The 14,219-nt window shown below is 36.4% G+C and overlaps 1 protein-coding gene across 1 annotated transcript in view; it reads right to left on the minus strand.

Moving 5' to 3' along the window:
* Nucleotides 1–4,868: 4,868 nt before the first annotated feature.
* The window catches only part of drd2a (dopamine receptor D2a), a 17,053-nt gene continuing 7,702 nt past the window's right edge, over nt 4,869–14,219 (minus strand). Inside the window, exons 4-8 of the mRNA XM_083548758.1 lie at nt 11,269–11,405; nt 10,961–11,157; nt 9,655–9,735; nt 7,655–7,994; nt 4,869–5,940 (exon numbers count right to left, since the gene is read on the minus strand). Coding sequence (XP_083404884.1) covers nt 5,753–5,940; nt 7,655–7,994; nt 9,655–9,735; nt 10,961–11,157; nt 11,269–11,405 — 943 coding nt within the window. The 3' untranslated portion in view covers nt 4,869–5,752. The remainder of the gene's footprint in view (nt 5,941–7,654; nt 7,995–9,654; nt 9,736–10,960; nt 11,158–11,268; nt 11,406–14,219) is intronic.

Here is a 14,219-nt window from a genome sequence, read left to right on the forward strand (position 1 = left end):
TAGGAATGTGTTGCAGGTCTGAATGACAGGAAAGGATGTATATTTACAAATGACAAGAAGTTGACCAAACAAAACATGAAATATTTTGTGTTCATATTGTCTGCAATGAAATACAAGTCAAAGTAAATTTACAAATCACTACTTTCTTTTTTTATTTGCGTTTTCCATACTGTCCCAACTTTTTCTGATTTGGGGTTGTTAATAGACCGCAAGAGAGAGAGAGAGAGAGAGAGAGAGAGAGAGAAAGAGAGAAAGAGAGAAAGAGAAAGAGAGTAGGGGTGACAAGGAGAGAGATATGGGTTATTAAGTATCTTTATTGTTGTATAAGTTATAAGTTATTGACACAGTGCAGTTGGGGACTCCGGCAAGACTCGCTATAGCAGCATAACCAAAAACATGTGAGAGTGAGGGGATGACAGCATACAAATATCCTAGTTCACCTACCACTCTATATCCATGAGCCCTCCGAATCTGCTCCTTACTAACCTAAACCTACTGATCAAAAGCTTGACTAAATAATTTTTTTTTCAACCCCAAACACTAATTGGAAAGTTGTTCTATAACTGTGGGTCTTTTTAAAAAAAAAAAAGAAAGCTCTGCCCCCTGCTGTAGTCTTCATTATTTGAGGTACCAAAAAATAGCCTTCACCTTTTGATCCAAGTTAATGTGGGGGATCATAATTTTACAGAATTTCACTCAGATACTGCGGCGCGAGACTGTTAAGTGCTTTATACGTCATTAGTAGTGGTTTGTTATAAATGCAAGATTTAAAAGGGAGCCAGTGTAGACTAATTAAACAAGGGTGATGTGGTAATTTTTTTGTATCTGGTAAGGACTTGCTGCTGCATTCTGGACTAACTGAAGCTTATTTATGCACTTACTAAAACAGTGAGAAAGTAAAGCATTACAGTTGTCTAATCTAGATGTAACAAAAGCATGAACTAGTTTTTCTGCATCCAATAATGACATCATAGTTCAAATTTTTGCAATATTTCTGAGGTAAAAGAAGGTGATCCTGGTAATGGTATAGACATGAGCCTCAAAGGAAAGACTAGAGCCAATAATCAAACCAAGGTCTTTTACTGCTGTATACACTGAGACGGAAAGACCATCCAGAGATGCTACATAATCGGAAAGTTTACATGTTAAGCAGAAGCAAATTAACAAGCATCCACTGTCTAATGTCCTTTACACACTCTACAACATTGTTAAGCTCTCTCTCATCTGGTTTTGCTAAAACATACAACTGTGTATCGGCAGCATAGCAATTAAAGCTAATACCATGTTTATGTATAATTTTCACACAGAGGCAAATATATCAAGAGAACAGAAGTGGGCCTAAGACAGGTCCTTGCAGAACACCAAATATTTACATCTGAGAGTGTGGAGAACTCACCATCTACTGAGGCTCTTGACCTGTTTTGCATGATTCTATGCATTGTGCCACACAGGCCATGTCCACACTAATAAGTTTTTGTTAGAAAATTAATATTTTTCTCTTTGTTTTGGCGTTCTGTCCACACTAAGACAGCATTTTTATTCAACGGAAACATAGCTTTTTAAAAAATCTTAACAAAGTGAATACATTTAAAAAGGCCATTTTCATAATTCAAGCAAGCATTCGAGTGCAACGATGCATTTTTAGTCATTGTTGCGATGTTTCAAAGAGGCTAAAAGTAAATAAATTGAAATTTAGATGAATTACAAAGATGGAAGCGTCCTACGTTTTGTACAGAGATGTTTTTAGATTTTTATCTATGTATAAACAACCTTTGAAAAACGATTAAAATGTAGGTGTGGATGCAGAGCCTTTAACATTAAAAATGTATTTAAAATGTATCCGGATTAGTGTAGATGTAGCCTGCCACACTGAACAGATAAATGTAATAATGCATAGATGTACAGGTGTCCATATTAAAGTGGATAGTACAGTAAGTGCATGTGATATAACATCAACTGCTTTTTATTATCATTTTTTTTTAAATACATTATGTGAAAGGACAAATAACTGTTAATCTGTCAACAATTCGACATGACTTTAGGCCTCTGCACTTGCCACTATACATGCCTAAATTTCCTGGCTCAGCAGCAACCAGTGTTTTGATATTATAAAGGGATTCAGCATCACTTTCAGCATTGCTTTTGGCACAACACCAACAATATTGTCATACGAACGCATTTGATCCTTTCCCCTCTGTTACCCAGTGTGTGCCTGGATCAGTGTAATTTTCTGCCTGGCTGGCCTCCTTCAGATTCCTTCAGGAAAGTCTAAAGCTTTTAAAAGGTGTATAAGGAGAGGTGAAATATTTCATTACATCCAAACTTTAATTTGCTTTCACGGTGAAGAGAGCGCTTTGCAGTGTCTGCAGGCCAAAGCAGTAAATTCAAACCTGTCCTTTTTATCAATCATGGCTCACTCTTTCCCCATTTTTCCAGCAGTTACACTTGGCCTCAACACTATTTTAATAAACCACTTGCCAATGATTTTGTAGTAAATCAAGTTAGACTCGCCTGTGCTTAAGACTTTGTAATACAGAATTAAATGTTAAGCAGGAAAAATTCAATCAGCAATTCTGCTGCCATGACATGTAATCATATATAATATTTTCCACTGTTCTGGGAGGATGTTCCACTAGATTTTGGAGTGTGGTTGTGGAGTGCTAATTCAGCCGCAAGGATGTTAGTAAAGTCAGGTACTGATGTAAGGTGAGGAGGCCTGGGGTGCAGTCCACTTTCCTACTTTCCTACTTCAATAGTGATGAGGTCAGAGCTCCACAGAAAGCCACTTAAAATCTTCCACTCAAACACAGGAAAACCATATTCATATTCTTCTTGGATTTGTGCACAGCAACACTGTCATCCTGGAACAAGTTTTGGTCTCCTAGTTCAAGTTAAGGAAAACATATAATGCTGCCACCTTCAAAGACATCCTATACAATTGTTTGCTTCCAGCTTTTTGGGAACAGTTTTTGGAAAGAACTGTATATTGTTCCAATACGTTTGTCCATATATCTGGAAAAGTGGCAAAATTCTTGTTTGTGGGTAATGATCATGCTTGGTATAAATGGGCTACAACAGCAGAAGACTGCATTGGGTCCCAGGAATCTTCGATGGGTATACACTTTCCAAAACTAGACCAGGCAATCTTTTTACTTTAAAGACTGTCATTTATTTTAGAAAATACTAGATAACCAGTTCCTGAAATATTTACCAGGGTGTCTCGTACAACCTTGCCACAAAGTCAGTAGGATCACTGTTCGTCCACCGCACATGATCCAAAATGCAGCTGCGTAACCTGCCTAAGTTCTCTCACACCACCCTACTCCTGTGCTCCCTCCACTGGCTTCTAGTAGCTGCATGCATCAGATTCAAATCACTGATGATTGCCTACAAAGTCAAAAATAGTCCAGCACCCTTTTACCTCAAATCTCTTATTACTCCTCGCTCTGCACCACGCTGCCTTGATTATCTAGCACTGGTCCCACCTGGCACAGAAGTGGTGGAATGGACTTCCCCTAGATGTCCGAACAGCTGAGTCACTTTTATTTACTATCTTTAAATGATGGGTAAAGACTCTTCAAGAAAACACTGAGACTAGCACTTTTTTCCCATGTTTGTTTTGTTTATAAAAAGAAAATAGTGCTATTATTCCTCTCAACAGTTTTAGACTGTTGATTTACTAATTAATGAAAGCACTTTTGTACATCCCTCTGGATAAAAGCATCTGCTAAATGCCGTAAATGTTAATGTTTTCGTTATTTGAATGTTAATGTGAATATCAACTTACTCTGGCTTACACAATATGGACAAATGTTTGTGGACACCTGACCAAAATATTTAATATGTGCCATTTTAACAATCCATTCCACATTTAGGTCCCAGTTGCTGTTATAATATAACATACCACCACTCTTCTGGGAAGATTTTCCACTAGATTTTGCAATGTTTTTGTGGAGAATTGTGCTCATTTAACCACAAAGGTGTTAGTAACTATGATGTAGGATGAGGAGGCCTGGGGTGCAGTCAGTGATCCAATTCATCCCAAAGGTGCTCAATAGGGATGAGGTCAGAGCATTATAGTAGACCACTCAACATCTTCCACTCCAACCCATGTAAACCATATCTTCTTGGTGCTGGCTTTGTGAACAGGGGAACTGTCATGTTGGAACAGGTTTGGGTCTCCTAGTTTAAGTGAAAGTAAATTTTTCAACATTCTACAGCCTCCAAAGACTTTTGATTCAATTGTTTGCCTCTGATTCAGGTTGAATCAGAGGCAATTTTGGTTGAATGACCAAGACTACAGTGTGTACCTAATAAAGTGGCTTGTGAGTGTATAATGTGTGTGGAACTCTGTTTAAGCTGCAGTGCGAATGTTGGACCTTTTATCCTTCACACAGTTTAAAGCTCTCGGCTGGTGTGTGCTAGTGTTGTAAGCAGGGCGCAGTGCCTCAGGTCCCTTGCCGTCTCACTCCACAGATGGTTGCCATGAGGCTAATGACACTGTGGTATCCGAAGTGCACACATGCACATCAAGCTGCTTCATGGCATATTATTTAGAGAGTGCCCCAGGCATCAGTCTCACAGAGTAGAAAATATTGTTTCATGTAAAGCTACAAGGACAAAAAAAGATCACATTCAACAAGATACGTTACACATTACCTGATAAACAGTGTTGGTATCATCACCAGATGTTATTATACAACTCAATTCAAATTTTTTTATTTTTTTTTTATTTTGTTTGTGGCATAGAATTTTGCAGTATATCATTTCCACTTCATTTACAGTCTTAAATCTTAAGGTCCTCAGTAAAACTAAAATCCTTTTATTTCAAATTTATCACTAAATTATAAATAAATAAGTGTAATAAATAGGTCTTATAAGGTTATTTTTTAACCATATTCATTTATTAGATTTATACATTTGAATAATTGGTCATTTGTTGAAAACGATAAGTGTATCTGCTTTTGCCATAGTACAACATGTAAACATAACATGCTCGAAGCAGGCGTCTCACACTGAATGGAAGTTTTAAAAAAAGCGTGAACAGCCAATTACAGTAGTTAATTAAAACAATCGCTTGCATCATAATTGCACAGTCATTTCATTGGCTCCGAGTGGTGCACCAAATTTAGACAAACAGCTACAATTTGTAGTACCTTTATAATAAAATGTGTAGTTTTTCTAATTTTTCGTTCATATGAAACTGAACTCCAACCAAATTGTACTGTGTCAAATTTTCTCATGGGATCAGTTTGACCCTTAAGTCCACATCGTCAATCATCGCGTTGCTATGATTGAATGCATCTCGATAGTGATAGCTCAGTATACATCATAATGAATATTTGTTCTTGTGCGTGTTACATGTATGTTGTTTGTTGTGTGCTGAGCATCAACACTTGCATGATTAAAATGTTTTAAATATTACACCGCTGTTACTACCACTATGGCGACTGCAATTTTATAATCTAAATGATGTTGAATTCATATTTTTTAATTAGTAAACAAAACTAATACTGTCATTATATTAAAGCTTATACACTTCGGTCACAATTGTCCAGGAATGTCTTTTTGTTGCATGAGATGACACTGGGAAAGTTCTTTGTTTTAATTAATACATACTTAGCTTCATATGTACATTCGCGTCATTCCCGGTAATCTCCTTAATTTCGAGTTCCAACCTGAAAACAGTCTTTAGGAATCAGCTATATGTGGACGAGAGGTGTTTTTCATTGCTTAGGGACAAGTCAGAGTCTCAGCAGTGCAGGATCTTAATGAAAGCCTTGCGGAATTCGATATTGAAGGTGGTGTAAATGATGGGGTTCACGGCGCTGTTGACGTAGCCAAGCCAGGTGAAAGCTGTGTAGAGTTCTGCTGGGACGTTACAGTAAGTGTTCACTATGTGTGTGATGAAAAACGGCAGCCAGCATATAATAAATACACCTAAAAAAACAGGAGGAGAAACAAATGAAGTCACTTCATTTAGAACTTATCAGATTACAAGCCTTCAATGTGATGCGATTTCTACATTTTTCTGTAAAAACTTTCAGAAACATCTATACACAGAAAACATTCTGACACCGACCAAGTTATTTAAGGTGTTTTGAACTGTGTGTCACAGTATATTGAATTGCAAAATCTCATTTGGGGAAAAATGATTGCTAAACTATTCTATGGTAAGCTGCATGATTTTTCTTGCATGATTTTATTTTGAATTAAGCAGATAAAAAAAAAAAATCTCAAGTTGTAGCATTTAGTTTTGTTGTGTGTGTCCAATAAGCTGTCAGTGAAGCAAGTAATAATTCAGCAAACAAACATTATAAAATCAAGTATTGCTACATCCTGATCTCAGAAACAACAAAAGGCTCAAAGAAACCATAGAAAACATCTGTGGTAGATAAAATGAATTCTTACTCTAAGAAAAGTAAGAAGAATCCTTGACATCAGTTTAGCCAGATCAAGAACATCCTCTAGTGCAGTGGTCCCCAACCCCTGGGCCGCAGACCGGCACCGGTCCGTGGGTTAATTGGTACCGGGCCGCACAAAAAGAGTACATAACTTACATTATTTTCGTTTTGACTGATGTTTTATTTTGGATATTTACCGGATTCTCTCTGCCACATTTGCCTATGACTCACTCTAGATGCATGTCAAGATGCTTGCCTCGGTCACATGTCTTAAGCTACCTTCTTAAAGGGGCTGCTCCAGCTGGTAACACACAATACATTACCGCTAAAATTAAACCCCCAAGCTAGCAAAATTAACAAAAAAACAACACAGTGGATCCATGTTTATTATTATATTTAGTACCGGTTTTTATGCCGGTCGTATGATTTTATTTTGTTGCATTTATCCGCCACACCTTAAAGGCCGGTCCGTAAAATATTGTCTGACATTAAACCGGTCCGTGGCACAAAAATGGTTGGGGACCGCTGCTGTAGTGTATATGTGCCAAAGTCAACAATCAAAAGAAGAGTTTACCAGAATAAATACTTCTTTACCACAATATGAAAAGCCTTATAACAGGAAGACCAGATTAAAGACTGCCAAGAAAGAGCCTATGTAAGGCATGGACCATAAAGACAACTGAACATACATTTCACCTGATAAAACCAAAACCGAAAGAAAAATGCCCCAAGAACACACACAGAAACTGCTGCTATAAAAGCCTGGAAAAGCTTCACCAAGTAATAAACATTGGGTGATGTCTATGCATTCCAGATTTCAGCCTGCCATTGAGTGGAAAACAATTTCGCACAAGTATTAAAAATGAAAATGTAATGTAGGATTATGATATTGACGATTTTAACTGATTGATGTGATTTAATTTAATTTTTTCATAATTATTGGCACATTCCCAAACACGAGGTCTGTGCGCTTCTGATCTTGTGTGTGTGAACCGATCTCATTTGGAAACTTCTTCTGGACAGTGTAGAGGTGGCTTTGTCCAATCACTATTTACTTGTTAAAAAGGGAGACGACATAAAAAAGTGCATTTTTATAAAACCATTAAATTCAATTTTATCTCCATTATCCTATGAGAAACAACTAAAATAACAAAAACATCGTTCAAAACATGACTGCAAATTATTTCCTACTTTCTCCTGCAGGTTGTTCGATTCTTTACATTAGCTATGCAGATAAAATATTTGCTTACCGAGCACAATAGCCAACATCTGAGTGGCTTTCTTCTCTTTCTGCTGAGAGATTTTGCGCTTGCTGATGGACTTCACAGACGTCTGCATTTTGCCACTGGGAGACACCTGAGTCTCGAATGCTTTAGCCAATTTGGAGGCATCATAGGACTTTCCGTTCCTTGCTGGCTTGAGCTCAGGAGCGGAGGGTGCTGTGTCTATTTCAGTGTGGTTTGTACCAAGCAGAAGCCCATGCTGACTCTCACCTGCCTGCTCAAGTGTTCTCTGGTTTGGAGGATTAGGGTTTGTGATTATCCCCATTTGGCTTTCATTTTCATTGTTGGCCACCTCCTTTAGAAAAATCTGTGGTAGAAAAATAAGATTGGCGTTGGTGACATGCTCTAACAAAGTGTTGACTTTCGCTTTATTTATAGGCAAAATGCAGAATTCAACTCAGTAATGAAATGAAATTATTTGCCATAGTATATAGTCAGATCATACATGATCAATTGATATTCTGAAGGGTACTCTAGATCTGAAACGAATAATAACACAGAAGCACTCGATCTAGCGGTGTAGTACTTTAATCACTGTGGGGAGTCCATGAATAAAGTAAATCTGCTACATATTATCCCCAGTAGCAGAAAGCTAGATGTACAGTATATTATTTAAAAGTGGGTAAGAAGCCAGCTTGTTACAAACTGCTTGCTGTCTGTCTCTTTAAATGAGGTGCCTCTTTAAATCTATTATTAATGGACTCTTCTCTGAGGATCGCAAGCTTCAAAGCATCAGCTTCCAAATTGCAGTTAACTATAAAGACCATAAGAAGAGAATGCCACTGTAAATAATGTTGTGATCAGAGATCACAGAAAAGAAAGAAAAATTATAAAATATATATTTTGTGTTGTTATAATCAACTGTATTAAGCAAGAGCAAACATCAATGAGTTTAGTTACAGTATACTGTAGCCAAGTGTCATTTTTAAAGCATGACAGCTGATGTGATCATGAAGAGAATAGAGCCTAGATACAATCACCATGTTTAACAATAAAGCATAAACCAGTCTTTAAAGAGAGCCATAACTCACTACTGTCCAACACAAACCCTAGTCTTGTGGGAGTAGCCAAATTGTGTAATTGTGTGATTTTAATGGCTTTCCCTAGAGTTTACATATGATTTGTGTAAACAAAGTGACAGATAAAACAGATACAAATTAAATGTAATGCATGGTTGCATGTACAATTTATTTATTATTATTATTATATTTTCTTAATGGAAGCATCAAACCAAAAGATGCCGCAGACAAACATGAGACACAGACAAACCGGACGAAAGGGAGAGGTCAGCTGCAAACATATATGGACTTTAACTAGTATTATTATTTTTTTTTTATTTATTATTAACAAGACACAAATGACAGTATTAAAGTTTTGATACTGTAATTTGTGTATTGTTAGTAGTTTTATTATAGTAGTATTTACTGCAGAGCATCAACATCAGCAACACAAACACAAAAATGCACAAAAAAAAAAAGGTTGGCATACCAGGACTTTTTTCACCATTAGCACACCGTTCAGCACAAAGAGGACACAGAGCAATAGACATAGAACAATATACGTTTTTATAGCTCTACCAGGTGGTCTTGCAATTTACTTAATGTAGACATGCCAAAAAAAAAAAAAAAAAAGCCAAAAGTTCTGAGTCACAAATATTCTGGAAAATGAGGGAATTTTGACCTTTTATTATATATAATTTTCATGATCAGTGAGTTCCTGTAATTCAGGAGTCGGCTGTATAAAATAATTTCAGATGTAGTTTTCAAAAGAATAAATCAACCCCTTTCTACTTTTATACAAAACCACAAAATATGCATAGATCACCCAAAACAACATGAGAGAATCATCTTCAAAAAGCTAGTCAGAGCACTAAGACAAAGATTGAATGGACTGATGATTTGGTGATAAAAAAAAAAATACCCTAAAGGCATGCTTTTCTTTTATAGAAGTAAAATCTAATACATCACATTTTTGTTATTAACTGGGAAATTCCCATTGGACTTCAGAGCGACAGTGCACAGCTTCACATCATCGGGGTGAGTGCATTTCTGAAACAAGAGCACAGAAGAGCATTCAGTCAGAAGACACTGATTGATGGGTTCAAATTGTGGACAATGTCATACGCTCTACTCTGAAAAGGATAATCATAACAGAGATAAATAAAAAAATAAAAACACAGTAAAATAACCTTAAAATAGAGTGCTGACCTCTCCAGTAAACAACTATTACTCTGTTGAAGCATTATGTCAAAAGATATTTTTATATGATGGCAGAGGCATTAACAGTATAAGACTAAAATTAAAACTGGTTTGATATCATAGAAAAACTTTATTCATGAATCAATTAAAATAAAAAAATTATAATTAAACATGAGAAAGTAAAAGCAAAAAAAAAAAAAATGATTTCAAGGGAGGAATATTCTCCATAAAAGCATTCCAGTGAAAGCTGCTACGTTAAAGATAAACTACAGGTTAAGTGTATGTCCAGCTAATAGAAATGTACAGGTCAGCTTTCATTTTCAGTATTGCTTGTATTGACTTGTTTTCATGTCCCTATAGGCTAAGTGGAGCAAATGGTCTAAAAGGCATTGTTATGGCTAAGCTGCTTTCAGTGGTAGATACACTGGCCAGCCATAACATTAAAACAACTGACAGGTGAAATTAAAAAACATTGATTATTTCATTACAATGGCACCTTTTCAAGGGTAGTATATATCAGGCAGTCGGTTTTCAAAGTTGAGGTCCTGAAAGCAGGAAAATTATGCAAGCTTATGGATCTGAGTGACATGGGCAAAAATATCTGCTGGGAAACATTTGGTCCTCACATTTATATGGATGTTACAGCACCTACCTAAAAATGGAAAAACTCCTTTAAGAAAAAGGTATTTCTAAATGGCACTGGCCTCTTTGAGCAGGATAAAACCATGAAAAATGCCATGACCAAGAGCTAAAGCTATGACCTCCAGATTTGAAAAATCTCAATCCGATCAAGCCTCTGTGAGAAGTTCTGGCTTATTACAGGGCTTATGGAATCAGCTGCTACTGTAACATTTTGATGCAAAATAGCACAGCATACCTTCAGTGTTTTGTATCAGTGACTCAATACCTCAACTGATTTTTAGTGGAACAAGAGGGGGCTATACAAGATTAGACAGGGGGCTTTAATGTTATGGATGATCAATGGATTTATACACATATATATAGTACACAGATTCCAGTATATACAGAAGTGCCACTGAAAAATATGGTAAATTAATTTCTGCTCTGACGTTACCTTTAAAGTGCCCGTGTCCATGTTGCTGCTTGGGTATGTTCGCTTTGTGCAGACGCGTTTCCTCCGTCTACGCAGCACTACGTAGATCTGCACGTACACAAGCAGGGTGATGATGAAGGGTACGTAGAAGGACACAACAGAAGAGTAGACTACAAAGGCAGGGTTCGCGATTACGCACAGGGCATCACCGTGGCTCTCTGCAAATTTTTAAGCAGAATTGAAATTCAGTAAAAATGTGTTAGAAAACTTTTTTTTTCTTCCTTTTAAAAGGGCATAAAACTAGAGCAGCTCTCGCAGCATAAAATTACCTGTGTTATTGAGTCCAAACAGCAGGGGGCATGAAATGGCAAAGGACAGGATCCACACCACTGAGATCATGACGGTGACTCTCCTCTTGGAGCTGTAGCGTGTATTATACAACATTGGCATCGCAACTGCTGTATACCTGGGAAGGAGGAATAGTTTGGTCAAACGCAACGCTCCCACAAAGCTTTACATTTCCCAAAATTAAATTTTGCATCACTGTATATGAGCGAATCATTCTCTTGAAATGTTCCTTCACTGGAGATTTCATAGTCACAACCTAGTTATAATACAAAATACTAACCCAGTTAAAAAGTACACATTACAAAAGCTCACAATGTGTTTCCCACTGAGCTGAAACTCTTTGGATGCCGTTTTAATAATATAAATATTGCAGTCAGTGTTATTTCTAACTACTGGTGTTATAGGTTGTGAAAGAATGCAGGATAATACATATATAGTGTATAAAATCCCTGACATTATCATTCAGCAATAAGAGATAGTAAAGCCAAAGTGTTTATCATGGTTCTGCTGTTTGGGGTTTGTAGTGCCAATAAGCAACAGAATAAATTATTGTAAAAAAAAAAAAACTTTCAGTCTTGATTGCAGTCAAAGTCTTTCCTGTCATCAGCTGAACTGTAAACAGCTTCTGCAACATATCACACTCTTACTCTGTCACTGAGGCTCATTCCATCATTTATTTATTCAGTCTTCTTTAGTTAGATTTTTATCCTGGTCAGGGTTGCAGTGTATCCTATCCTGAAATCCATGCATTTGGAGCACCATGCACACTCAATCACACTTATTTGTACATAAAAGCAATTTATATTAGTTAATGCACCGAATGGCATGCTTTTTAAAGGTGGAACTAGAGACCTTAGAATAAACCCCAACACATACAGCAGAACATACTAGAAACAATTGCACCACTTAACAAGAAGTTTCTTATTTCCTATTAAAGGGGTTGCCATGTTTTAAAAAAATGTACGCCCAAATTACATATAAAAAAGTCAAAAATAGACAAATGGAATGGGTGGCAGAAATTGAAGTGGTTTGTGAATTTTATAGGGCTTCTCTTATTTGATACTGCATAGATATTAAAGCATGAAATCATGGCTCTTTCACAAGAACAAAACTTTACAGCAACTTTTCGACCTGCTTTTTCTTTTCTTCTGATAAAGAATGAGCTGCACACTTATTAACTGTTCAGAGGAAGGCAAGTTATTAAAAGAGTCAACTGAAAGTGCGGCACAAACTGTATTATTGGCAACATGGAATTAATTAGATTATTATTTTTTTTTATCAAGTTTATCTATTGGCCCTGTTATGCCATTTAATGTGACCATATTAAAGGTTTTTCTTTTTTAAATATAAGTATAGTATTTAAACAAGGACATGACATGTGGTCAAAAATATTATGCAACTATCATGTTCAACACATAATTACCCTCTGTGGTAACATTTTATAAGTGGTAAGACTGCATTCCAGCAGAACACCATCTTTGCTGATGATGCTTGGTCATGGTCATATGCAAAATGCCACAAAGTGTGCAGGAAATTTAAGTGTGCTAATATTAGCAGCTCTGGCAGATGTCATCGTGATCTTGAACAAGCTAACTACTTATGCAAAACAGCTCATTACAATTTAAAGTCAGTGGGTAGCAACCCATCTCATATAATAATTAACATTTAAGCATTAATAGGAAGGGTCTCTGCTCAATCTCTTGCTCTCTCGTGTGCACAGTCAAGCTGTGTGCCAAATTAGAGCCAGTTCATGCTGTTTCCTTGGAATGGGTTAATAAATAAAATGCCGCTTTTTTAAAAATAGAAATCTAATCAAATGATTTGATCACAGCACCAAAGCAAAACTTATGTAGAGACAATGCTGCATCTTATTTAACTAAGTGTTTTAATTAAATGATGGATTCATCGAGATCATGCATATAATTAAGCAGCAGTTGATCAGCCAATCAATAACATTAATTTGATTCTGTCTTCTTAGACACATTGCAAGTCCGAAGATTTTACACAACCAAAATATAAAATTGCTAATTAAGAATTTGTTTGGAATTAACGGTAAATTAATTGAAAAATTATTTTTGCGTTGAAGCAATTTAAACTAATCTCAAAAGGTTTACCGTCTCAGCACCGTGTTTAATAATCATTTAAAATCCCAATTAGGACCAACAATTTAATAAATCCCAGAGAGTTTTTGGATTCTTTATTTAAATGCGATTTGTTGTGTTCATGTTTTGGCAATGGAATTAACTGAACAAACCAAACAAATAAAACAACAACAAAAAAACAACCTTAAAAAAAACCTTGCTGTCTATTGAAGAGAAATTATGCAGATAGTTATAATTAAAAACAAAACATTTTAATTGCTTATCTAGCTACTTGGCGAAAAAGAAACCACAGTAAACCCTTAAACATTATTAGAACCAAAATGCTCCATATGGCCAAAAGTATGTGGCTGGAAGTAGTGAGAACACAAGTCTATAGAAAATTGTGGTATGCTTCAGTATTACAATTTCCCTTCACTGGAACTAAGAGACCAGAACTTTTTTCGAGCTTGACAATTTCCCTGTGCAAAAAAAGAGGTCTATTAAGTCAAGGTCTGCCAAGGTTGGAGTGAAAGAACATAAGTGTCCTGCACAGAGCCCTGAACTCAACCCAAATGAACACCTTTTGAATGAATTGGATAGCTGTCTGCACCCCAGGGCCTCCTTACCTGACATCAGTGTCTGACCTCATTAATGCTCTTGATGCTGACTGAGCAAATCACTATAAGCACTCACCAAAATTTAGCCCAGAAGAGAGAAGGTTATAATAACAGCAAATGCAGATCAAAATCTAAAATGTGATGTTCAGAAAGCAGATATTGGTGTGATAAAACGGTGTCCACAAACCATTTGACAAACAGTGTCTATAAAATATTGAACTCCTTTAGTCCTTG

The sequence above is a fragment of the Silurus aristotelis genome (genome assembly GCF_946808225.1).
Source record: "Silurus aristotelis genome assembly, chromosome: 8".
NCBI classification, from domain to species: domain Eukaryota; kingdom Metazoa; phylum Chordata; class Actinopteri; order Siluriformes; family Siluridae; genus Silurus; species Silurus aristotelis.